Source organism: Nannobrachium achirus, assembly GCF_963921795.1.
Source record: "Nannobrachium achirus genome assembly, chromosome: 11".
In the NCBI taxonomy this organism is placed as follows: Eukaryota; Metazoa; Chordata; class Actinopteri; order Myctophiformes; family Myctophidae; genus Nannobrachium; species Nannobrachium achirus.
The window spans coordinates 5,229,761-5,255,224 of NC_137820.1; the positions used below are offsets into that span (position 1 = coordinate 5,229,761).

At 42.0% G+C, this 25,464-nt stretch overlaps 1 protein-coding gene across 1 annotated transcript in view; it reads left to right on the forward strand.

Moving 5' to 3' along the window:
• Positions 1-21,721, forward strand: part of elmo3 (engulfment and cell motility 3) — a 106,811-nt gene extending 85,090 nt beyond the window's left edge. The window contains exons 16-21 of the mRNA XM_080737681.1: positions 14,578-14,741; positions 16,436-16,548; positions 18,220-18,324; positions 18,767-18,846; positions 20,093-20,173; positions 21,186-21,721. Of these exons, the coding sequence (XP_080593807.1) occupies positions 14,578-14,741; positions 16,436-16,548; positions 18,220-18,324; positions 18,767-18,846; positions 20,093-20,173; positions 21,186-21,395 (753 nt within the window). The 3' untranslated portion in view covers positions 21,396-21,721. The remainder of the gene's footprint in view (positions 1-14,577; positions 14,742-16,435; positions 16,549-18,219; positions 18,325-18,766; positions 18,847-20,092; positions 20,174-21,185) is intronic.
• Positions 21,722-25,464: the final 3,743 nt, after the last annotated feature.

Below are 25,464 nucleotides of genomic sequence, written 5' to 3' on the forward strand. Positions count from 1 at the left end.
AGTTTTTGTTTTAATAATCAAGTAAATCTCCTTTTTATGAATCACAATTTCCATTGTGGTCTTGCAGTTCTGTAGAATGAGATGTGTTCAGTCGATCTGTTCCTCCCCCTATATGGCTTGTTATATTACATCCACATGAGTTTTGCTTCAATGTATGACTTACATACAGTATGTATTACAATGTGTGACTAACATAACATATAATAATAATACTATAATAATGTAATACTATAATAATGTGTGACTTGCATAGCAACATCGCCATGGGTGGATGCAGTGGTGGAAAAAGTACTTACATTTTCTTACTGAAGTAAAAGTATTAATGCTGCACTGTGGAGATATTCTTTTACAAGTAAAGCCCAGAATTTAAAATGTACCAGAGTAAAAGTACAAAAGTATTGGCATACTTAAAGTAAAAGTACTCAGTACTCAGAATGGCCCGTTTCAAGTTTTCACATATACAAAACATCTTTTGAAAATGGCAGATCTACAAGCTCACAATGCGTCGCATCGTGGGCTTGTAGATGGGATTGTAGATTGTAGCTACTTTGGTCAGCTGATTCTCCATCTGCATGAACTCGTTCTCCTCTTAAACATTCTGAGCTGTTTGTGGGCATCTTTGATCTCTTGGGTCTGTAGTCTTCGCGTACGACAGTATCTGTCAGATATCTCTCTCACTCAGGGCAGATGCCTTCTCATTCAGCTTCACAAGCATTGGAAGGCTCAGGGGTAGAGAAACCGTTATTAGAGCACGAAGGGTTCCCGAAGGATTCCCAGTTCAATCCCGGGCTCCCCCTGAGTAAATGTCTAAGAGTCCTTGAGCAAGACTCTGAACCCCTAGCCGCTCCCGGTGAGCAGGTTGATGCCTTGCATGATTTCCTCTGCCATCAGTGTGTGAATGTGTGTGTGAATGGGTGCAATGGGTGAATGTAATGCACAATCTATGTAAAGCGCCTTGGATAAAAGCGCTATATAAATGCACCATTTACCATTCTTCTGGAGGAGAACTCTGGTTGCTTGGAGCTCTTCAGCGAGAGTTCATTCATTCTTCTGGAGGAGACCTCTGGTTGCTTGGAGCTCTTCAGCGAGAGTTCTTCTGGAGGAGACCTCTGGTTGCTTGGAGCTCTTCAGCGAGAGTTCTTCAGGAGGAGACCTCTGGTTGCTTGGAGCTCTTCAGCGAGAGTTCTTCAGGAGGAGACCTCTGGTTGCTTGGAGCTCTTCAGCGAGAGTTCTTCAGGAGGAGACCTCTGGTTGCTTGGAGCTCTTCAGCGAGAGTTCTTCAGGAGGAGACCTCTGGTTGCTTGGAGCTCTTCAGCGAGAGTTCTTCAGGAGGAGACCTCTGGTTGCTTGGAGCTCTTCAGCGAGAGTTCATTCATTCAAACCTTTATTTATTCTCAAAGACATTGAGGTTGCCCTCGTTTGCAGCGTCGTCGAGATGCATCACAGTAAAATATTCACAAAACATTTACAAATCAAGTTTAAAAACAGTTGCAGACAGATCTATACCACAGGGTATAGATCTGCAATCAAAGATTGAAGAGAAGGAGGAAACATGATGGTCAAAAACACCCAGCCTTCATTATGATGAGTCATGGTGGAAGGAGGAAGGAAAGACTGTGAGTAGCAAAGCACTGAAAAACTCCAGAACCCAGTGGTGTAAAGTAACTAATTACTTTTACTTAAAGGGGCACTCCACCACTTTTCAACCTATGTTCATGTAATTGGACCTCACTCAAAAATAGCTTTTCTTTTTTTTTCTTTTTCTTTTTTTTTTCAGGGGAGGGCTGTGGGCAGGTCAGAAACCCATCGTCTTGTGACATCATCGATTGCCAATCCAGCTTATAGAAACTGCAGGCTTTCTATTCCTGAAAAGTTGCAATTTTAAAGTGGAAGCCATTGTTCTCGCGATAATAAAAATCTAAATGTTTTTTTCAGAAATATTGATTAATTTTTTTTTGGGAAATTGATGATGTCACAAGCTCTCCTATGAGACTTGGACTGAGTAGAAAGAAATTGTGACATTTTATCATGAACATTAGTGAGGACCTATTATATGAAGACAGGTTGAAAATTGGGGAACTACTCCTTTAAGTACTGCAGCCTACTTGGGGCATTTGTTCTTAGCCTATTTCCAATTTCCAACACTTTTTCTTCTACTCCCAATAGATCTCACAAATATTGTACTTTTATTCAGCTACAATTATTTTTATCTACTCTGCAGATATACATTATAATATTATAAAACATACATTTTTGCCCTATTTTATACCCAGGTGAACTTTTCATTTTAAAGTGAATTGATTGATTGAAGACTTTATTAGAAGTTTGCATAGGAAAGGTACAGTTTCATGACGGTGCAGTTCACTGGTACAAGGTCTACTTAAAGGAGATCCATGAAAAGACTAAGCTTATTTCCACAGGAAAGGAAAGGTACAGTTTCATGATGGTACAGTTCACTGGTACAAGGTCTACTAAAAGGAGATCCATGAAAAGACTAAGCTTATTTCCACAGGAAACCATTAAAGTATCTCATATAACATTGAATGACCGACGAATAGAACACAGTACTATGCAGTAGATATGTAAAGAAAGTAAAATGAAAGAACAAAAAAGGAAAACAGTAAGTCTAAACAAACAGAAACTATATACAAAGAAGGGGCAGGGGAGGGTAGGGCTGGGCTAGGTTTTTTCTTTTACCAGTTACGAACGGCTGCTGCATGTAAGTGGTTTCAGGGCAATTTTAAAGGATGCTAGTGATCCACACTCCTTTATGGCCTCCGGTAAGGCTTTCCACATTTTGGTGGTATTGCAGAAGAACAAGTTTGACCCTTTGTTGGTTTTGACTCTGGGTTGAAAGTGATCTGTGGCGCTGCCTCTGGTGTTGTAATGTTTATAAAGTATTTTGACAGGTACTTGGGTATCATGGTGGTGTAGTGTATCTTGTACACCAGGCCCATTGAATGTTGATAAAAGTACTTTTACTCAAGCACATTTTGAATTTTTGACATTTACTTGTTTTACGCAGAGTATTTCTACATTGCAGTGTTGATACTTTTACTTAAGTAAAACATTTCAGTATTTTTTCCACCACTGCCAGTACTTGAGTCAAATTATAGATTAGCCTGTATACCCTGGCCTACACCCTACCCGCAAATTGCAACACTAGATTTGATTTTTAATCGGATGAATCTAGGGTTGCAATACCTCCCATAGGCAGCCAATGCATCAAAACAGTTTTTTTGCAATCTGATTGTATTAAACAACGTCAAACTCACCAATATAATGTGGCTCTATTGAAAGCTTGCATTATCCTCTTTCTATCTGCAAAGTGTTTGTTTCATAAAAACCCAGCGTAGACATGTTATGAACTACTTTCTGTCAAGAAATTCAGTTCAGGAGATTATTTTTTCTAAGTGCTGGAGTTTGGAAGCGCTTGTGGGAAGTCACTCAGCGGTCCTGGTACCAGCTGGTTGTAAATGTCACATAGCCTAATGCAGGAGGCAGCAGGACGTTGCGTTATTGAAGACGAGCGCTTCCAAAGTTCAACACTTAGAAAAGAAAAACACGTCTGCTCGGATGTATTGACAGATATAACTCATAACATGTCTAAGCTGGGTTTTTATGAAACAAATACTTGCAGATAGAAAGAGCATAATTCAAGCTTTCAATAGAGCCGCAATATTGGTGAGTTTGACGTTGTTTAATACAATCAGATAGCTAAACAATGTTTTGATGCATTGGCTGCCTGTGGGAGGTATTGCAACCCTAGATTAAAAATAAAATCTAGTGTTGCAATTTGCGGCTACCTACAAGTGAGAGTTGCTCAGTCAAATATATAGAGGGTATGCACCTCCACTGGGACCCGCCCCCCTAATCTAGACTGAGTGGCAAAACATTGAGCAGCATGGAGCATTGGAGTTTGGAAGTGCTAGTTGCAAATCACTCAACAGCCCTGCATACCACCTGTTTCTAATTTGCACATAATGCAGGAGGCAGCAGGATGTTGTGTTGTTGAAAACCAGTGCTTCTAAACTCTGGCACTTGGAAAAATAAAAACCTGCACAGAATGCCTTGACAGAAAGTAGCTCATAACATGCCTTTGGTGGATTTTTATGAAACAAAAACTTTGCTGATAGAAAGAGGATAATTCAAGCTTTCAGTACAGCTGCACTGTTGGTGAGTTTAACTTTGTTTAATACAATCAGATAGGACTTTTCTTTGGATGTATGGGATTTCAATGGCAGAAATCCGTTTTGCCACTCAGTAGGCGTTTCCACATAGATTCCAGCAACAGATGATGTCACGCGCATACCCTCTATTCTACTAGCCTACAAAACCAGTCAAATGTATTATACTAGCCTACAAAACCAAACTTTGTTTTTGGACACAACTTATTTGTTATCCCAAAGGTCCAAGGTCCAAGGTCCAAGGCCCCTCATTGATTACGGAGTCCTTGTCTGGTATTGCGACGCCCCAGCCGCCTTAAAGTTAAAGCTCCAAACAGCCCAAAACAAACTAATTAGGGTTGTGCTTGGTCTCCCTCCTCTGACCCACCTTACCGATCATCACCACGAAAGCGTGGGATGGCTCAAAGTAGCTGACAGAGTACAGCATCTTGCAATGGGCCTGGTGTACAAGATACACTACACCTCCAAGATTCCCATGTACCTGACAAACTACTTCTTAAAGGTCAAGGATGTTCACAACCACAACACCAGAGGCAGCTCCACTAATCATCATCAACGTAGATTTAACACTAAACAAGGCTCTAACTCGTTCTCCTGCTACACCATCAACATGTGGAACGCCCTTCCTCAAGCCCTAAAGGAGAGCAAATCCCTAGCCTCCTTCAAAATTGGTATGAAAAGTCACCTTCAGACAGCTGCTACCCGTGACTTGTAATTTAAATAGACTAAGCCCCCATGCCCCCCCCCCTTTTATTTTTATTTCTTCTGCCTTTGTATTTGATGTTATGCTTTTGAAACTGATATTATCCTAGATAAAGTACTATGTTCTATCCGTCTGTCTTTCAATGTTATATGAGATACTTAAAGTGTGGTTCCTGTGGAAATAAGCCTCGGCTTTCTAGGATCTCCTTTTAGTTGACCTTGTACCAGTGATTTGTACTGTCATGAAACTACTTTTTTCTATTGCAAACTTCTAATAAATTCTTCAATAAAAAAAAACTAAAATTGCCTTTGTGATTTTGGAGGATTACCTCAAGAACAGAAATACAATCAGTGTAATATCAGTGATTATGTGCTGCTAACTCATTTGGCTGATCAGTTGAAACACCCATTAAACCCATCTTTTTTTTTTTTTTTTTTTTTTTAAGGCGTACTGCACTATGGTTCTGTTGGGCAGAATTGCTTTTAAAGTATCCAAAAAGTAAAGATTGTACAGTACATTTTCTTTGGGTTAATATCAATTCATTGCTGTATTAAAATTGAGATATCTTCTAGGCCTATATACAATCTTCCACAAATACATTTTTAATTGTGAAAATAGTACCCACAAGCCTCAGAGTGCTGCGCTGTGAGCTTGTATATCTGCTATTTAGTTGGCCTACAGCTAATCTGATTTCCCAGACTTTTTTTCTCCACTGGCCTACAGCAGGCTACATGTAGCCTACTTTATTGGGCCTGTCCAACACTGCCATCTAGAGACCAGTGTTAGAAATGTCATCTGTTGGAATGTGGTTTTAATGTTCATTCATGATTCCAGGTTGGTTGTCGATGGACATGCCACGGTCATGACGTTTTAGGTCCTACAGCTGTAAGGGGAATAAGGTATGGTTCTTCAATGTTCTAAATGTTTTCATGTAAAATCCTGCATGTCACGTTGTGAACCAGTAGAGCTGTTACTAGAGCGGCCCAGTGTTTGGGAACCAGTGATATAGGGTATACTGCAGAGTTTTAATTGGTTGCGTAAAACTGTGGAACAAACTTAAAAGAAAATAAATCTCTCTCACACACTCATGCCAGTGTTCACCCTCCACTGTGCAAACGTTGTGCCTATATTGCCCATGTAACGGTTGCCTACCCCTGCTCTAGAGTTCATGCTGCTGAATATTGCTTGTACGGACTTAGACTGTTGTTCCACAAACTGTTGGAGATATACTGTTTTTCCACTTTCCATAAGTATTATGTCTTATAATTCCTAATATGAGTTAATCTAATTCAACAAAATGAGAGAGGAGTACTTTGAGACTTTAAGAGATTAAAAACATCTAGTTTGTGGTTTACAGTCTGGTAAATAAAAAAAAGAATCTTTATCCAAATTTTTAAAATACAGACTTGGACTGTTATTCGTCTCAGGTACTCAATTGTATGTACTTGAGGAATCGTCGGCTGTGTTAACGCAACACTTGTTTTTAATGCAGTGAATTCAGCACTGAGCCCTAGTTGACCTCCAAGACCGTCTGTCCAGACAAGACTCTGTCAGGAGCAGGTTTCCATGGAGCTTGGAGAGGCTGTCAAACCAGGAGGAGGTTGGTTGTTATGTCACACCCTTTTTATTAACCTGTGTGTGAGGGCGAGCTCTCAAAGATCGAGACCTTAAAATCCTGGATTTCGGCTTCAATTGTCTTCCAAAATATAAAGTGTTAGTGTTGTCGATACTGTCTACTGTACAGGAGAGGCGCAATAGCCTGGCTCAGGCTGACTGCCTCAATACACGATATTCAAGGTAAGTTAGGTTGCAATGTTACTGTGTACAGAGTACAGTATTAACTTACTGTATTGTGATTTTTGCTTGTTAATCAGGAATCAATCGAACAACCAACGGCGGAACAATTAAGCACTGCACAGATAGCAAGTCTTCGTCCACAGTAACGTTGCAACCTAACTTAACTTGAATATCGTGGATGTAACCTTCAATCCAGTTGCTGTAGCCCTTCTTTTGAATCCTTTTGGCAGGCTCAGACGTGTTGCCACCCCATGTGGTGACACGATCCAAGATGGTCGCAGTGTGAATATGGTCAACTAGAGGAGGACAGCGAGCCAACGCCTGCATGGCTTCTCTTCTGAGGACCTGCTTCTTCTGAGGACCTGCTTCTGGTGAGGACCTGGTTCTTCTGAGGACCTGGTTATTCTGAGGACCTGGTTATTCTGAGGACCTGGTTCTTCTGAGGACCTGGTTCTTCTGAGGACCTGCTTCTGGTGAGGACCTGGTTCTTCTGATGACCTGGTTCTTTTGAGGACCTGGTGAGGACCTGGTTCTGGTGAGGAGAAGCAGCAGAACCAAGCAGACCCGGCTTTGAGGTGGAGGTGGGTGTGGCGCAGCCTGCAGAGATCTATACTGTCACTGCTTTGTAATATTTCTAGGTCCTTGTAAAGGATTCCGTCATAGAAATCAGTGAATCCTTGAGTGATTTAACCAATTAAGATCAGGGATTATTTTTATACTTTAGCTACTGAAAAATAGCAGATATACACACAGCACGGCACCGAGTGCTGTGAGCTTCTAGATTTGCTATTTTTGAAAAATCCTCATTTTCTTTTTTTGTGCAAATCTTTGAATATATATTTTTACATAACATTTGTAACTCAATTATTTGCTTCTGGGGTGGTCCCTGATACATATTTTGAGATGAGGTCGTATAATATGATTATATAATTCTAGGGGTCCTTGACATGAAAATGTTTGAGAACCACTGACATAGAAACAGCGTAAAAAATGCGAATGCCCCTCTTTCCATGCCATACATGAAGGCAGCATTCAAGAGAATTGCCTCGTCCAAACTCTCCTGAACTTGAATGCATCTTATGTTGAAGCAACCTTATGTTGAAAGAATTGCCCTCTCTGTGTAGAAATCCATGCCGTTACGCTACATCTCCAGTATTGACTTGAACATGCTTAGTTCAGTGTGGTGTCACTCACCGAAAATGGCAGACCTTCAAGCTCACAACCCGTCGCATAGCGTGACATTTCCACTGAAGGGTCCTTTTAGAAATGTCAGCCCCTGCCTCTCTAATGTTCTCTTCACGTCCCTGCTCAACAATTCACAGAGCTGATAAGAAAGCATGAATGGAGTCTGAATGGAGCTCATCAAGGCTTTTTGTGTTCTCCTTTTGCTCCTCAGGAGAAGAAGCGTTGGAAGGCTTTGCAGGCCAAGAGGAGAGCTGAGGAGGAGCAGAGAGCTGAGGAGAGAGGGAGAGACGAGGAGGAGCACAGAGCTGAGGAGAGAGGGAGAGACGAGGAGGAGCAGAGAGCTGAGGAGAGAGGGAGAGACGAGGAGGAGTACAGAGCTGAGGAGAGAGGGAGAGATGAGGAGGAGTACAGAGCTGAGGAGAGAGGGAGAGATGAGGAGGAGTACAGAGCTGAGGAGAGAGGGAGAGACGAGGAGGAGCACAGAGCTGAGGAGAGAGGGAGAGACGAGGAGGAGCACAGAGCTGAGGAGAGAGGGAGAGACGAGGAGGAGCACAGAGCTGAGGAGAGAGGGAGAGACGAGGAGGAGCACAGAGCTGAGGAGAGAGGGAGAGACGAGGAGGAGCAGAGAGCTGAGGAGAGAGGGAGAGACGAGGAGGAGCACAGAGCTGAGGAGAGAGGGAGAGATGAGGAGGAGCACAGAGCTGAGGAGAGAGGGAGAGACGAGGAGGAGCAGAGAGCTGAGGAGGAACAGAGAGCTGAGGAGAGAGGGAGAGACGAGGAGGAGAGAGCTGAGAGCTGAGGAGAGAGGGAGAGACGAGGAGGAACAGAGAGCTGAGGAGAGAGGGAGAGACGAGGAGGAGCACAGAGCTGAGGAGAGAGGGAGAGACGAGGAGGAGGAACAGAGAGCTGAGGAGAGAGGGAGAGACGAGGAGGAGCACAGAGCTGAGGAGAGAGGGAGAGACGAGGAGGAACAGAGAGCTGAGGAGAGAGGGAGAGACGAGCTACAGCTGAACGGTAATGAAGGAGGACACACTGTTAACTGTGAATGCACTGCCAAGCATATTTAACATGCATTATGGATGTTTATTTATAGATGAACTGACGGTGAACTATGAACTGACTAATGGTTTATGGCAGGGGTCTTCAACGTTTTCAGGCCAAGGACCCCTTAGTTGAGACGGAGATGAAGCAGGGACCCCCACAACCTTATCTTTGATTCCATATAGTTTCATTGTTTGACAGCACAACCATCAGTGTATTTTGGATTCATGTCAATTTGTGTTTTCAGATATTTAACCACTTGAACCGTCAATACTTAATAAAATTGACCTTTCACTCTGTACTTAGTCTGCTCTTTTTCCCCTCTACACCAAACCTTTTTGCTGAAAATAGCCGATCTACAAGCTCACAACAACGCCTCGCAGCGCGTAGATCTGCTATTTTTGGCTAAAGTTTTCAGAATATGGACGCTATTGTTCAAATGCTTAATATAAAAAAGGAGGAAAAAAATGTTTGGAGGACTCCCTGTAGTAACTCTGAGGACCCCCTAGGGGTCCCAGAACCCCTGTTGAAGACCCTTGGTTTATGGCATTGTGTTTCTCCATCAGTGCATTTATTTCTCTTTTTTGATGCTGTTTGTTTTGTAGCAAAAGCAGCAGCCATTGGCTGAAGAGTGGAGCTGCTTAGCAGTGACTGGCTGAGGAGGAGAGGGCTGCTCAACAATGATTGGCTGAAGATGAGAGAGAGAGCGCTGCTCAACTGTGATTGGCTGAACGGGTGAGAGTTGCTCAACAGAGATTGGCCGAAGCAGCAGCGGAGATGCAGGTCAGTGTGCGGCAGAGCCATATAAGGAGAGTTGCGTCACGTCCGGTCACTTCCATCAGGCCGGTCTAAAGTTTGAGGCTCAGGAGAGGAGCTGAACAGTTGACAAAGAAGCCCTGAACCGAAGGTTTACTGAATGCACTGCAGTCTGTGAGCGTCTGTCATTATTTTGAGTTTACATTCCAACCACGTTACGGGCGCAGTTTTACGCCTGGCAAAATCTCTGTATTCCGAGGTCCCGTTGTTTCGGGGTCCCAGTAGTCCGGTTAGGGTTTAAACTTGGGTTTCGTTCACCAGGTTAGCATTCACCAGTGTCAGCAGGTTAGCATTCACCAGCGTCGGCAGGTTGGCCTTGGACTAATGGGACCTCGAAACAACGGAATAGCGCTATATGCTTCATTCTGCCCCCTCATCTCCAATACAAGTTTCTGGTGTGCAGAGAACAACATTTTGTTATTAACCATGTACATTCACATTATAATAGGAATTATATTATTCATGTACATTCACATTATAATAGGAATTGCATTATTCATGTACATTCACGTTATAATAGGAACTGTGGACCAGTGTTGGAAGAGATGTACTCTCATATTTTACTATACCACAATGCAAAGTAAAAGTATTCAAAATGGTATTGGCAATACTCAAGTTAGTCCCCGCCCCAGGATTCTGTGGAGAAAGTCTTGGTTCTGCAGAGAACCATCCTTGATTCCGCAGACTCGATGGTTAAAGTTCTGTGGACCAAATTCAACCTATAAGTACCAGTTATCAAGTAAAAATAGTTTTTGTTTTAATAATCAAGTAAATCTCCTTTTTATGAATCACAATTTCCATTGTGGTCTTGCAGTTCTGTAGAATGAGATGTGTTCAGTCGATCTGTTCCTCCCCCTATATGGCTTGTTATATTACATCCACATGAGTTTTGCTTCAATGTATGACTTACATACAGTATGTATTACAATGTGTGACTAACATAACATATAATAATAATACTATAATAATGTAATACTATAATAATGTGTGACTTGCATAGCAACATCGCCATGGGTGGATGCAGTGGTGGAAAAAGTACTTACATTTTCTTACTGAAGTAAAAGTATTAATGCTGCACTGTGGAGATATTCTTTTACAAGTAAAGCCCAGAATTTAAAATGTACCAGAGTAAAAGTACAAAAGTATTGGCATACTTAAAGTAAAAGTACTCAGTACTCAGAATGGCCCGTTTCAAGTTTTCACATATACAAAACATCTTTTGAAAATGGCAGATCTACAAGCTCACAATGCGTCGCATCGTGGGCTTGTAGATGGGATTGTAGATTGTAGCTACTTTGGTCAGCTGATTCTCCATCTGCATGAACTCGTTCTCCTCTTAAACATTCTGAGCTGTTTGTGGGCATCTTTGATCTCTTGGGTCTGTAGTCTTCGCGTACGACAGTATCTGTCAGATATCTCTCTCACTCAGGGCAGATGCCTTCTCATTCAGCTTCACAAGCATTGGAAGGCTCAGGGGTAGAGAAACCGTTATTAGAGCACGAAGGGTTCCCGAAGGATTCCCAGTTCAATCCCGGGCTCCCCCTGAGTAAATGTCTAAGAGTCCTTGAGCAAGACTCTGAACCCCTAGCCGCTCCCGGTGAGCAGGTTGATGCCTTGCATGATTTCCTCTGCCATCAGTGTGTGAATGTGTGTGTGAATGGGTGCAATGGGTGAATGTAATGCACAATCTATGTAAAGCGCCTTGGATAAAAGCGCTATATAAATGCACCATTTACCATTCTTCTGGAGGAGAACTCTGGTTGCTTGGAGCTCTTCAGCGAGAGTTCATTCATTCTTCTGGAGGAGACCTCTGGTTGCTTGGAGCTCTTCAGCGAGAGTTCTTCTGGAGGAGACCTCTGGTTGCTTGGAGCTCTTCAGCGAGAGTTCTTCAGGAGGAGACCTCTGGTTGCTTGGAGCTCTTCAGCGAGAGTTCTTCAGGAGGAGACCTCTGGTTGCTTGGAGCTCTTCAGCGAGAGTTCTTCAGGAGGAGACCTCTGGTTGCTTGGAGCTCTTCAGCGAGAGTTCTTCAGGAGGAGACCTCTGGTTGCTTGGAGCTCTTCAGCGAGAGTTCTTCAGGAGGAGACCTCTGGTTGCTTGGAGCTCTTCAGCGAGAGTTCATTCATTCAAACCTTTATTTATTCTCAAAGACATTGAGGTTGCCCTCGTTTGCAGCGTCGTCGAGATGCATCACAGTAAAATATTCACAAAACATTTACAAATCAAGTTTAAAAACAGTTGCAGACAGATCTATACCACAGGGTATAGATCTGCAATCAAAGATTGAAGAGAAGGAGGAAACATGATGGTCAAAAACACCCAGCCTTCATTATGATGAGTCATGGTGGAAGGAGGAAGGAAAGACTGTGAGTAGCAAAGCACTGAAAAACTCCAGAACCCAGTGGTGTAAAGTAACTAATTACTTTTACTTAAAGGGGCACTCCACCACTTTTCAACCTATGTTCATGTAATTGGACCTCACTCAAAAATAGCTTTTCTTTTTTTTTCTTTTTCTTTTTTTTTTCAGGGGAGGGCTGTGGGCAGGTCAGAAACCCATCGTCTTGTGACATCATCGATTGCCAATCCAGCTTATAGAAACTGCAGGCTTTCTATTCCTGAAAAGTTGCAATTTTAAAGTGGAAGCCATTGTTCTCGCGATAATAAAAATCTAAATGTTTTTTTCAGAAATATTGATTAATTTTTTTTTGGGAAATTGATGATGTCACAAGCTCTCCTATGAGACTTGGACTGAGTAGAAAGAAATTGTGACATTTTATCATGAACATTAGTGAGGACCTATTATATGAAGACAGGTTGAAAATTGGGGAACTACTCCTTTAAGTACTGCAGCCTACTTGGGGCATTTGTTCTTAGCCTATTTCCAATTTCCAACACTTTTTCTTCTACTCCCAATAGATCTCACAAATATTGTACTTTTATTCAGCTACAATTATTTTTATCTACTCTGCAGATATACATTATAATATTATAAAACATACATTTTTGCCCTATTTTATACCCAGGTGAACTTTTCATTTTAAAGTGAATTGATTGATTGAAGACTTTATTAGAAGTTTGCATAGGAAAGGTACAGTTTCATGACGGTGCAGTTCACTGGTACAAGGTCTACTTAAAGGAGATCCATGAAAAGACTAAGCTTATTTCCACAGGAAAGGAAAGGTACAGTTTCATGATGGTACAGTTCACTGGTACAAGGTCTACTAAAAGGAGATCCATGAAAAGACTAAGCTTATTTCCACAGGAAACCATTAAAGTATCTCATATAACATTGAATGACCGACGAATAGAACACAGTACTATGCAGTAGATATGTAAAGAAAGTAAAATGAAAGAACAAAAAAGGAAAACAGTAAGTCTAAACAAACAGAAACTATATACAAAGAAGGGGCAGGGGAGGGTAGGGCTGGGCTAGGTTTTTTTTTTTTTAGTAGCCTAGGCCGGGCACATGCTTAAGTTGGTTGTGAGGGACCTTCAAATGGCCAGCCTCTCCAAAAGTGCAAGGTACTGCTCAGTTTCAGCTGTTATGGGAAGCTGCTCAATTTGGAGGAGGCGTTGTTTCCTTTACCCTTGATTGTTGTGTGCTGTGGTACAGTATGCCAACATACTGTATGTAACAATGTTCTGCCCTACATACAGTATGCCAACATACTGTATGTAACAATGTTCTGCCCTACATACAGTATGCCAACATACTGTATGTAACAATGTTCTGCCCTACATACAGTATGCCAACATACTGTATGTAACAATGTTCTGCCCTACATACAGTATGCCAACATACTGTATGTAACAATGTTCTGCCCTACATACAGTATGCCAACATACTGTATGTAACAATGTTCTGCCCTACATGCACTTTGTAACTGTCTGTTTTCCTAATTATCTGTCTGCACTGGAGTTGTTTATGTCCTTTGTACAAGGCATTCTTGTACTTCTCTAAACAGATCAATCTCAGAAAATTCGAATATTTTGTAAAAATAATATTTCTTGAAATGTTCATATATCATAGATACATTGCACATTCAGTGAATTATTCAGAATCTTTTTTATTTTTTATTTTTTATGGCCTACAGCTCATGAATATCAAAAGTCCATATTTCAAAATATTACAATATTACACGAGACCACTCAAAACAAGGATTTATAATAGAGAAATGTCAACCTTCTGAAGTCAGAGTTGCTTGAAGACCAGTGGGAAGTTTCCTCAGTCAGTTAATGAGTTGGGCTGCTGTGGCACCTGCAATGCTAATCTAAGTTACTGAGATTGATCTATATGTGGACATACATATTTCAGTTTTCCTCCACCAGGCCATGGGGTGCAGGTGTAATGTGTGTTTTGTGCAGGGTGTAATGCAGGGTTCCCCAATAGGCGGCCCGCGGGCCATTTGCGGCCCACGGGGGGCTACTGTCTGGCCCCCACCAACCCCAGTAATAATGGTGGTGTAAGAGCAGCAACAACACTAGTATATTGTCGTTGTCAGGTGGAAATCTCGTATCTTCAAATTTGTAAGTTCTTTCGCAAATCATACAAGGCCGCCGCACAAAAGTAGTGAAAACAGCAGATCTACAAGCACACAACGCCTCGCACCGCGAGGCGTTGTGTGCTTGTAGATCGGCTGTTTTCACTAGTTTAAATATTTTTTAAAATGATAAATTCAAAACGAACGGTTTTGGACATACAAGATTTTCACCCGACAACGACGAGTAGTGGGAACGCCACCGTCGCCCCCTGCAATGTTGTGGCCCTCGGCTTGGTACCCTAGACATGATTCGGCCCTTGGGGAAAACTAATTGGGGAACCCTGGTGTAATGTGTGTTTCTGTCCACCAGGTGATGCAGGTGGTGCGTGAGCAGATCACCAGGACTCTGTCCAGTAAGCCCACGTCTCTGGAGCTGTTCAAGAACAAGGTGAACGCCCTCAACTACAGCGAGATCCTCAAGCTGAGGCAGACGGAGCGGCTGCACCAGGAGGAGACCCTGGCTCCACCCGTACTGTGAGTCTATGGCCAGAAAGAAACACTCCGGTCCGCTTCCCCTGCCCTGGTCCCGACCAGGATTTTGGTCTCGTACTATAGGGATTGTTTGAAATCTATATAAAAATGACATGTCATGGTTATGAAAAATACTGTGATTAACTTTATTATGTTCACTATGGAGACACAAAGAGGCTCCCCAAATTATTGATAAAGATAGCCGATCAACAAGCTCAGGAGCTTTTTTTTGGTGAATGTATTTGTGTAGAGTGAAATAAACGTGTACCAAGTGTGCTTTTTACAAGTAGGTTTTATCAAGTAAAGAGGGTTTAAGAGGCACTGAATTTGCAGTTAAAAAAAGGGTGCGTAGGGGCACGGTGGCGCAGTGGTTAGCGCTTCGCCCCACAGCTAGAAGGTCCTGGGTTCGATTCCCGCCGGGGGACAATGTGGGTGCTGGGGGTGTGTTCCTCCCTCCGCGTCATCAGCGCCCACACCCTAGGTGGGGTCGGCGATAGGGCCTTTCTGTGTGGAGTTTGCATGTTCTCCCTGTGTCTCCTAGGGTAGATACCCTCACAAAAACATGCAGTAATCCTGGTCTCAATAATGCCTCCCCCTGGCCAGCCGGGGCGCCTGATGGAGGGGAAAGGAACTGGTTGGAATAACGTGTTCCTTCCACGTGCTACGTCCAAACCAGAGAAATCTCCCCTGTCAGGTGAAAAGAAACAACCCATGCATTGAAGGAAGCATGAGGTTTGTCCGTTGTCTCCCCAGGCACGGCAGAGGGAGAGCAGAGCCCAGGATTACATAGGCAATTGGCACTGGGTGAAAATGGGTTACAAAGAATATGTGCACCAGGAGCGCACTCACATATTGGTTTGTATTGGCCAGTGCGCTCAGTGCTGCAACGGAGGGCAATTTCACCATGAATTTAAATCCCAGACAATTTAAATCACGTTAAACGATAATAATGATTTATCGTCCCATAACTTTCTGATGCCATTGGCTTTCTGATAATAATGCAGAGAATAATGCCAAGAATAGCCGATCTGTACAATCTCACAACACCTTGTGGAGAGTGCAGGTGTGCTCTATTCTGCCAGCGACCCTATGAATCATTTCCTGAGTGTCCAGACTGACTTGCGTCTTGAGAAATCAGATTTGAATATTTTCAAAACGGATATATCTATAAACATCTGTTTCCATGTCTTCATTGTTCAGACTTCAGACTTCCAATCATGATAGACCGAATCATGTGATTTGGGCCGGTAGCCTCAAAAGACCTGGTCCAGACTTTCCACCCCTATGGAATGGACTTGACAGACACACAGTGGTTTGTCCTGCCTTGATGCTGTGTCATTACACTGTAAACATCACAGGTGACAGTGGGCCGTTGTCACAATAGGCAGCTGTCCATCTGTCCGTCCATCCGTCCACTTTTAGCAAAAGCAATGATATGGTGTCTGTCAGGTAGAAATTGTCCAAGACTGTTCAGTTATCAGGACTTTATTAATTCAAAAGCATTCAAAGCATTCAAAAGCAGTAGTGTGTGCTACTTTTGACCCTTTTATTATTCACAGTATTCAGTTTTTTATTGAAAATTCCATAGAGATTATACAATCGTGTCGTATCTCATATGGACCGTCTCTCTCTCTCTCTCTCTCTCTCTCTCTCTCTCTCTCTCTCTCTCTCTCTCTCTCTCTCTCCCCCCCCCCCAGAGAGCTGAAGGAGCGTTTGAAGCCAGAGCTCTTAGAGTTGATCCGTCAGCAGAGACTCAACAGGCTGTGTCAGGGAACACTGTTCAGGAAGATCAGTAGTCGACGCAGACAGGGTGAGGAGCGCACACACACACACACGCACGCACGCACACACGCACGCACGCACGCACGCACGCACGCACGCACGCACGCACGCACGCACGCACGCACGCACGCACGCACGCACGCACGCACGCACGCACGCACGCACGCACGCACGCACGCACGCACGCACACACACACACACACACACACACACACACACACACACACACGCACCCGCGCGCACACACACACCCACAAGGGATAGGACAATATGAACATTTTATATCACGATTATTGTGACCAAAGAAATTGCAATTTACGATAAGATTGATTGATTGATTGAGTATTTTATTAGACAAAAGTCGAGAGCATAACAAGTATAGTCAATACATTAAAGAATGTAGTACAGTACAAGTACAGTTAAACACCCTGCCTAAAAGGAACATCGCAAATAAGTCCTTTTTGGATCTTTTTTTTGCGTCGGAAGTCCTAGGTATTCAACTCATGGATATAACAAAAAACAAAAAACATTACAAACATCATCACAGTTATACAAAACAGTATATGTACAGGGTAGGGGAGACAAGGGGGGTGGGGCTAAGGTAAGGGGGGGCTCACTTCTGGCCTGTCTATGAAAGAAGTAAGCAATTTACCCCGAGTGAGAGGACATTATGCTCTGATAATGTCCTGTGTGAGGGGGTGATCGGACGAGGCGAAGCCGAGTCCGATAACACCCTCACACAGGACATTATCAGAGCATAATGTCCGACCCCGAGTGGTAAATAGCTTTTCTACCACTTTTTTCCGTATACATGAAAGAAAACACATAGTTGTAACTTGCAAGGATATTAAGTTACAATCATTATTGCCTATAAAACTTCCGCGACGACAGCAAATAGTTCCACAAACAACATCTTCTACTCACCACCAGATGACGCCAACTCCATGCAGAGAAAGATGTCTAGCATACAGCTAAGCTAACGTCAGTTAGAAGGACCGTTCCGGCCGTAAATAGAGGCTGTTCGCTTCCAGAAAGGCATAGGTTCAGAGAAAAGGGGCTTTAAAGTTGGCGGATTGCATTGGATCCAAATAAATCGGCGACGTCGTACGCACGTTAGTAAACATAGGACCGCTACGACCGTCATATGTTGGTTGGGGGAAAGGTGTTCCGACTACCTCCTGAAGTCCCCGGATGTACACTGAGGCGCATTGATCTCGTCCTCACACAACTGCGGCGGTTGTTCTGCCATAACCTCCGGAATTTAGCCAATCAGAATCCAGTATTTGAACATGTGACTAGAAAAAGTGGTAGAAGTGATAACTACCTCCTTCTCTGGCCTCCTGAAAGGTCAGTTTTCAGTGCAGTCTTGAAGGAAGTAGTCAAGGAATTCCACACTTGGGTGGCAGTGTTGTAGAATATAATCAAAATATAATCATCCATTATCCTGGGGCGGAACATTCGCTATATATGTTTTTTTTTTTCTTTGTGGTATATTTCATTTAAATTACAATAGAAACACACCATTAAAAAGGTAATAAAAGTAAATCTTTTTTATGAGCTTTACCAACAAAATTGCTTCAAAAACAACTGAAAACTAAACTGAAATTGAAAAAAAAAGTCAAAAAATGAAATAAAAAGAAAATATTGAAAACATTGAAACCTATAATAACAACCTTGATGTCCCCTGCTCCCCCTGCAGATAAGCTGTGGTACTGCAGGCTGTCCCCCAATCACAAAGTGCTTCACTACGGAGACGTGGACGAAGACGCAGACAGTCCACCAATAGAATCACTGCAAGAGAAGAGTGAGTACATATATCCACCAATAGAATCACTGCAAGAGAAGATTGAGTAAATAGAGTAAATATATGTTTTAATGGGGACCCCCTCAAAATAATCATATTTGAACTGGGGACCCCCAGCTAACCTGATAAGCATTTGGACTTGTAAGAGTTGATGCATCTGGGGACCCCCCAGATGACAACCACTGGAGAACCACTGATGGTCCCAAAAGAGCTACAAGTTGTCAACACGTCACAATGTGACGCACTGTCAGCTTGTAGATCAGCTGACCCTGACTGCTAAACCTTCTGTTCTCTTTCTTTCTTTCTTTCTTTCTTTCTTTCTTTCTTTCTTTCTTTCTTTCTTTCTCTCTCTCTCTCTCTCTCTCTCTCTCTCTCTCTCAGTACCCGTGGCAGACATCAAGGTGTTGTTAACAGGTTCTCTCTCTCTCTCTCTCTCTCTCAGTCCCCGTAGCAGACATCAAGGTGTTGTTAACGGGTAAAGACTGTCCTCACATGAAGGAGAGCAAAGGCAAACAGACCAAGGTGAGCAACACTTCCACTCAAACTAAAGACCATTAGTCAGGGGCCTTAGGGAGATAGAATGGTAATTTTGTGCTAATCAGTCTAAAAGCACCAAATTTTGCACAAAAAACCTTCCTTGGGCTAAAAATGGCCCCAGAAAACGATGGTTTAGTGATGAAAAGTGATGAGTCATCACTTTTCACAGTTTTGTGGGCGTTTTCTGGGAGCCATTTCTAGCCCAAGGAATGTTGTTTGTGCAAAACAAATGCTTGCAATGGATTCAGCATCATGATTTCTGTGTATTTTCCTCCTGTATAGAAAGTCGATGGGAGCCCAACTTGATTTGGCCGCTGTGGCGACCCCGAAGGTCGCAGACTCGGGCGCCCTAGCTAAATCATTAGAGCATGCCCTGAGCTACATCTGTGCAAAACTTGGTGCTTTTAGACTGATTAGCACGAAAAAACCCTAAGGCCTCCCACTACATGACTACATCCATCAAAGACCTTCTTTCTCTTTTCCATCCATCAAAGACCATTACTACATACATCAGTTTGCTGTCAAAATGTACTCCCTCCTAGGCCTGTCACAATTATTATATAATTGTCTAATCTCAATTATTTATTTGAGATCACAATTATTTTTGCATAATCGTTTCCATGTTGAACATTTTGAAAAATAGCGGAGATAGCAGATCTACAAGCTTGTAGATCAGCTATTTCTGCTATTTTCAAAAATAAAGTGAAATGCAAAGTATAACATTATTAATAATAAATATGTAATCTGCCCTGTGCAGTTTGTGATTATGTAGCCTAAATGACAAACAGAAATTAAGTATTCATATGTTCCAGTCTTCAACATAATTACATTGTTAATCGCAATTATTTTTGTGACACAGAGTCCCACCTAGAGTTTGATTGATTGGAGACTTTATTAGAAGTTTGCATAGGAAAAGGTACAGTTTCATGACGGTACAGTTCATGAGCTCAGAGCTCCAGTTCAGTTTGTAATACCAGCCACTCTGTGTGATAGCAGAATGGCTGCCCTGTGAACTGTGAATATAGTCAATGAGTTACCATAGTCCAGTATGTCCACTCATTTCATATGTATGAAATAAAATGTGTAAAATGTCATTGTTGTGGATGTAGCCTTAAAGCTTCTTCTCTTTCCCTTTCTCTTTATTTTTCCTTTTCTCTTTCTGTGCATGTGTGTGTGTGTGTCTGTCTGTGTGGTTGTGTGTGTGCGTGCACACGTGCGCGTCCCTCTGTAGGAAGTGTTGGATCTAGCGTTCAGCATCACGTACGACGTGGAGGAATACAGCCTCAACTTCATCGCCTCGTCCAGAACTGACGTGAGTCCTGATAGATCTGAGACATTCCTTCACATAATCTAGCCTCCTAAACCACTCTCCTTATCACATTTGCATTTGATTAAATGTGATCTATGGAAAAGGGGGGCTACACATAATTATATATTCAGTATCTACAGTATACTTGTCCAGAACTGACATGAGTCCATAGTTCTGCTATTCTACATTCCTTCAAATAATCAAGCTTGTGACCTTACTTTGTTCTTTCTTTCCTTCCTATATCATTCATCTAATTGTCTTACGTGGTAAATCAATGTTATTATTAGTTTTCTTTTTAAAATCAGCTCAGGAGGATGGAGGAACATATATATACAGTTGGAGTGGGTACAGCATTGTGTAAACAGCTGTGTTGCATTGTGTCATTTTATATATACATACATATATATATATATATATATATATATATATATGTATATATATATATATATATATATACAGGGTATAAAGCTTTTGGAACAAATAGCAGATTTTTTTTTCTCAATACAATTTAAATAGTATAAGAAAAACTCTGATTTTAAACATGTTTAAAGGTAGCAGCTCTGTTGTGCAGTGGGTCTAGATGTCAATCAGTGGTTTGTAGTCCTTAAGGTGGTTGTGTTCCAACCTCTGAATGTGATACACAACTGCCCCCTAGTGGTGTAACATGTGAACACAGGCAGATGATCTGTTGTGCTTTGTAGTTCTTTTGTACTTTTACTCCAGTACATTGTGAACTCTTTACCCCTTCTTGTAAGTCAGTGGTGTTAACTTTGACAGTGTACAAATGGAACCAAATGGACCTGTAAACGGGTCCATTTGGTTCCATTTGTACACTGTCAAAGTTACAGACTTGTAAGGGTCAATTTAGACCCCCATAAAGGAACCTAGAGAGTCCACTTTGAGAACCACTGCTGTAAGTGTTTCTACATTAAATTATTTATATGTTTTCCATCATTGTTGTAGTTCTGCCTGAGTACCGTTAATCATGTGAGTACTTTGTCCACCATTGTTGTAGTTCTGCCTGTGGACGGACGGACTGAGCGTGCTCCTGGGACGCGACATGAGCAGCGAATCGATGCGCAGCGAGCTGGAGATCCTGCTGTCCATGGAGATCAAGCTCCGCCTCCTGGACCTGGAGAACGTCCCCATCCCCGACCAGGCCCCGCCCATCCCCCAGGCCCCCAGCAACTACAACTTCAACTACGACTTCAGCCAAGCTGAATAGTGGCCTGTGTGTGTGCGTGTCTGTGTGCGTGTGTGCACATTTGTATTACTATGTCTGTGAGGGTAGAATTTGAGGAATTGATATTATGAGGAATGTTTTACTGTTCGACAAGCTCACAGCGCATCGACACGTCATGAGCTTGTCGGTCTGCTATTTACCTGCGAGAGCTTCCCCTAAAATAGGGATGCTGGGGTTTAAGTGGTTAATAATAGTAGAGATTCACACATAGGAATAGGAATATGAACGTGTGTGTGTGTGTGTGTGTGTGTGTGTGTGTGTGTGTGTGTGTGTGTGTGTGTGTGTGTGTGTGTGTGTGTGTGTGTGTGTGTGTGTGTGTGTGTGTGTGTGTGTGTGTGTGTGTGTGTGTGTGTGTTTTATTGTGTGCATTCCTGTGTGTGTTCTTGTGCGCTTGTGTGTGTGTGTGTTCTTTTGCGCTCGTGTGTGTGTGTGTGTGTGTGTGTGTGTGTGTGTGTGTGTGTGTGTGTGTGTGTGTGTGTGTGTGTGTGTGTGTGCGTGCGCAGAAACAGCACAACTTGTTGACTGTCATTCAGTAGTTACTGAACCACATAAACTGACTGTTGTCATGACACAACGGACAGAGAACTACAGCTCAATGCAACATGTTTGTAGTTCTTACAGCAGTGATAGAACTACAGCTCAATGCAACATGTTTGTAGTTCTTACAGCAGTGATAGAACTACAGCTCAATGCAACATGTTTGTAGTTCTTACAGCAGTGATAGAACTACAGCTCAATGCAACATGTTTGTAGTTCTTGTTGTTCCAACTTCCTCTTTGTGTCTCTTTTAAAAAAAAAATTATTCTCCCCACAAAAATATCTGAAAAGGGTTGCAAATCCTTTCTTAAATCGAAACAGTTTAATCGCTAATCAATAAGAAAGTGGACTCCTGGGACCCATTAAACTTTTCTTTTCTTTTTTTATTCCCATGAGAAAGGTTTATTTTTATAAGTGCAATAGAGGCATAATGGAGAGGATTCTCCAATCGTAGGCTAAATACAGTAGGCTACCCCACAGCGCTGTAAAACAAATACATGAAACAGACAATAGGCCTACAACATGATTGTTCTTTTTTAATCGATGTTTTAAACAAAACAATATATATACTGTATATATTTATATATAAGAAGGTGTTAGAAAATATTAGCACTAGCCTTTATAATGAACTACAGAAAGCGTGTGAGTATTGAGCATATAGCCAGCAGTGACTGACAAATGATGATTCCTCCCCTACATTTAAGCTGGGTTCATGTTGGTTGTGGTGCACAAGCAAGCATCCCTGCGTTTGATCTAAAGGTACTAAAACTGTAAAGCTACTGCAAAATAATAATAATAACTGGTACAGTGGCCATGTTATGGAGGCTGCACACTGAGCAGTACAAGGTACGGGGGGGTCTGTAGCGACTGGTGGGTGGGGTCACTGGGGCGGTGGGGGGGTGGAAAGGCTGGGTATACGATCAATCTGAAAAAGCAATCATAATATTGTGTAAAAACTAAAAAGGCATTGCAGATGCACCCCACATCATAACTGACTGATGAAACTTCCCACTGGACATCAAGCAACTCTGACTTCAGAAGGTTGACATTTCTCTATTATAAATCCTTGTTTTGAGTGGTCTCGTGTAATATTGTAATATTTTGAAATATGGACTTTTGATATTCATGAGCTGTAGGCCATAAAAATTCAAAACCTTAACAAAAAAAAGGTTTGGAATAATTCACTGCATGTGCAATGTATCTAGAATATATGAAAGTTTAACAAAATATATGAAAGTTTCAAGAAAGTTTACTTTTACACAATATTATAATTTTTCGAGATTGATCTGTACACTATAACCCACCCAGATTAGTCAATGATTTCCTATGCAATTAATAATTTATAATCATTATATTCCACACTGTGTCCGTTCTCTCAGGTGCTGGTCGATGCACAACGCTTCCCTGATTGCGCTCGCTTACTCTTCATTTAGTTTTCAGTGGTGTCATAAGTGGGATGAGTGAGGGGTCTCTCCGTTGCCTGCCATTGTCACAGTGTTGTACATGCAGGAATCTATGACTTAAAAAAGTCTGTCTCTTAAAAGTGTAATGTCCCCTTGGTACGGATATGCATTGATAATTGCAATAATCATGTTCGTTTTCTCCCGACTGTCCTGGTGCATATGCAGGAATGTACTGTAATCACATGGCTTTGTTTTTGAGGTTTGTTTTTCTTTGTGAACGGTGCAAATTCATGCTTTACTTCAGTCTCAAAAGTGTGGGGGTCCAGGGACCCCTGAGGGTGTCCCCAGCGAACATGTTCATCAACACAAAATTCTGTTGCTATCTGGCAGAAACCTTGCATCTCCTATTATGTTTTTATTTTTTTTATTTTATCTTTTATTGGTTTAAAAAACAAAATAACTTCATCATACAAAAGTTGTGAAAATAGCAGATCTACAAGGTCGCAACACGTCACTTTTCAGCTTGTACATTGGGTATTTTACACCATTTTAAAATGTTGTTTTTTATGATAATGAAAAGAAAAGTACGTTTTTATCCTATTACTTTTTGGTACTCTTTCTCTTGAGTCAAATTTGGAATGCAGGACTTAGAGTATTTTTACACTGTATAATAGCTATCATTTGTTAAGTTTCTCTGTAATGAGACCGTGCTGTGCAAATATTTATTTGGCATTTTTCCACTGTACGGTTTCATCATACTGTGTGATTTGGGTGATTCATGCCTAGTGTTAGCCTAATGTGTATACTCTGTACTATAACGGAATAGCACGTCAAAAAGAACTGATCTACAAGCTAAAAAGCAGTACATGGCAGTTATGGCACCTTTAGCCAAAGCGTTGGGTGCTTGTACCTCACATGTTGACTAAACACATTCCCTGAGAAGTCCACTCTGAACCAGCTCTGCTTTGCTGTCAAAATGGCTGACCTGACATCAAAAATAAAACTTTAAGAATGTTTGATTCACACTGAAGACAATGTTGTTTGTTTTTGTGTCCCCCCCCCCCCCCCCCCCCCCCCTCCCAGGTTGCAGCATATATATTTGGTGCTTTAGTGATTTATTTATGTGTTGTATTTAGTTGTTCTCAAAGTGGGGTCCAGGGACATCCAGGGGTCCTCGAGGGTGTTATGATGCAGGCGTTATGATGACGTCCTCCGGTGACTCCGGTGACGTTCAGAACTAGGACAGATCACAGCCCATATGGGGATGATCTTGACGTCATATGGACTTTTTTGTTTGACAGGATTATTCAATCAACTTTATTACAGCCAAAGCCAATGGTAGACGTACAAATAACAAAAGATCTAAAAACCAGATAAAAACCTCTATCAAAGACACTCATACCAATGTTTCCACATATGAGAGCAATATCTTACAGAGCTGTACTTTGGATTGATCAACATGTTAATCACTAGTCAAGGACCCACAAGCCCAAAAGCTCAAAGAATAGGGTTTAACCTGTGATGTTTTGCCATACTTTTTATTTCTGTGTTAGTTTGGTCAGAATGAGAGGCCTGCTCTCCATTTGTATATTCACTGTCCCATTGACTCCACTACACAGGAAAATAAAAATATATAAAAAAAGAAAACAATCTGCTTTAAGTAGCATGTTAGGGTTCAAACTTGGGGTACTTCATGATTCTGAATCCATTGCAAGCATTTGTTTCGCATGAAAAACATTCCGTGGGCAAAATTTCGACCCCAGAAAATGGTGAAAAGTGATGAAAAAGTAAAAATAAAAAGGTGAAGCCAGGTCCCTGGCTACACCTCATTATGAGTCACAAAACAACTATCATAGCATCATATACCACTAGTTATGGTTTTATAAGGAAAACGTTGTTGTTAAAGGCGGTACTTGGATTAAAAAATGGGGAAGGGGGACTCAAGCCAAAAAAGATTGAGAAACACTGCATAAAGCTTCCAAAACACCCCTTGCCTGTACTGTGTGGTGGCCAACTCTGGGAAAAGGTTCTCCTCATTTAAACTCCTGAGAGAGAGAGAGAGAGAGAGAGAGAGAGAGAGAGAGAGAGCGAGCGAGAGAGAGAGAGAGAGA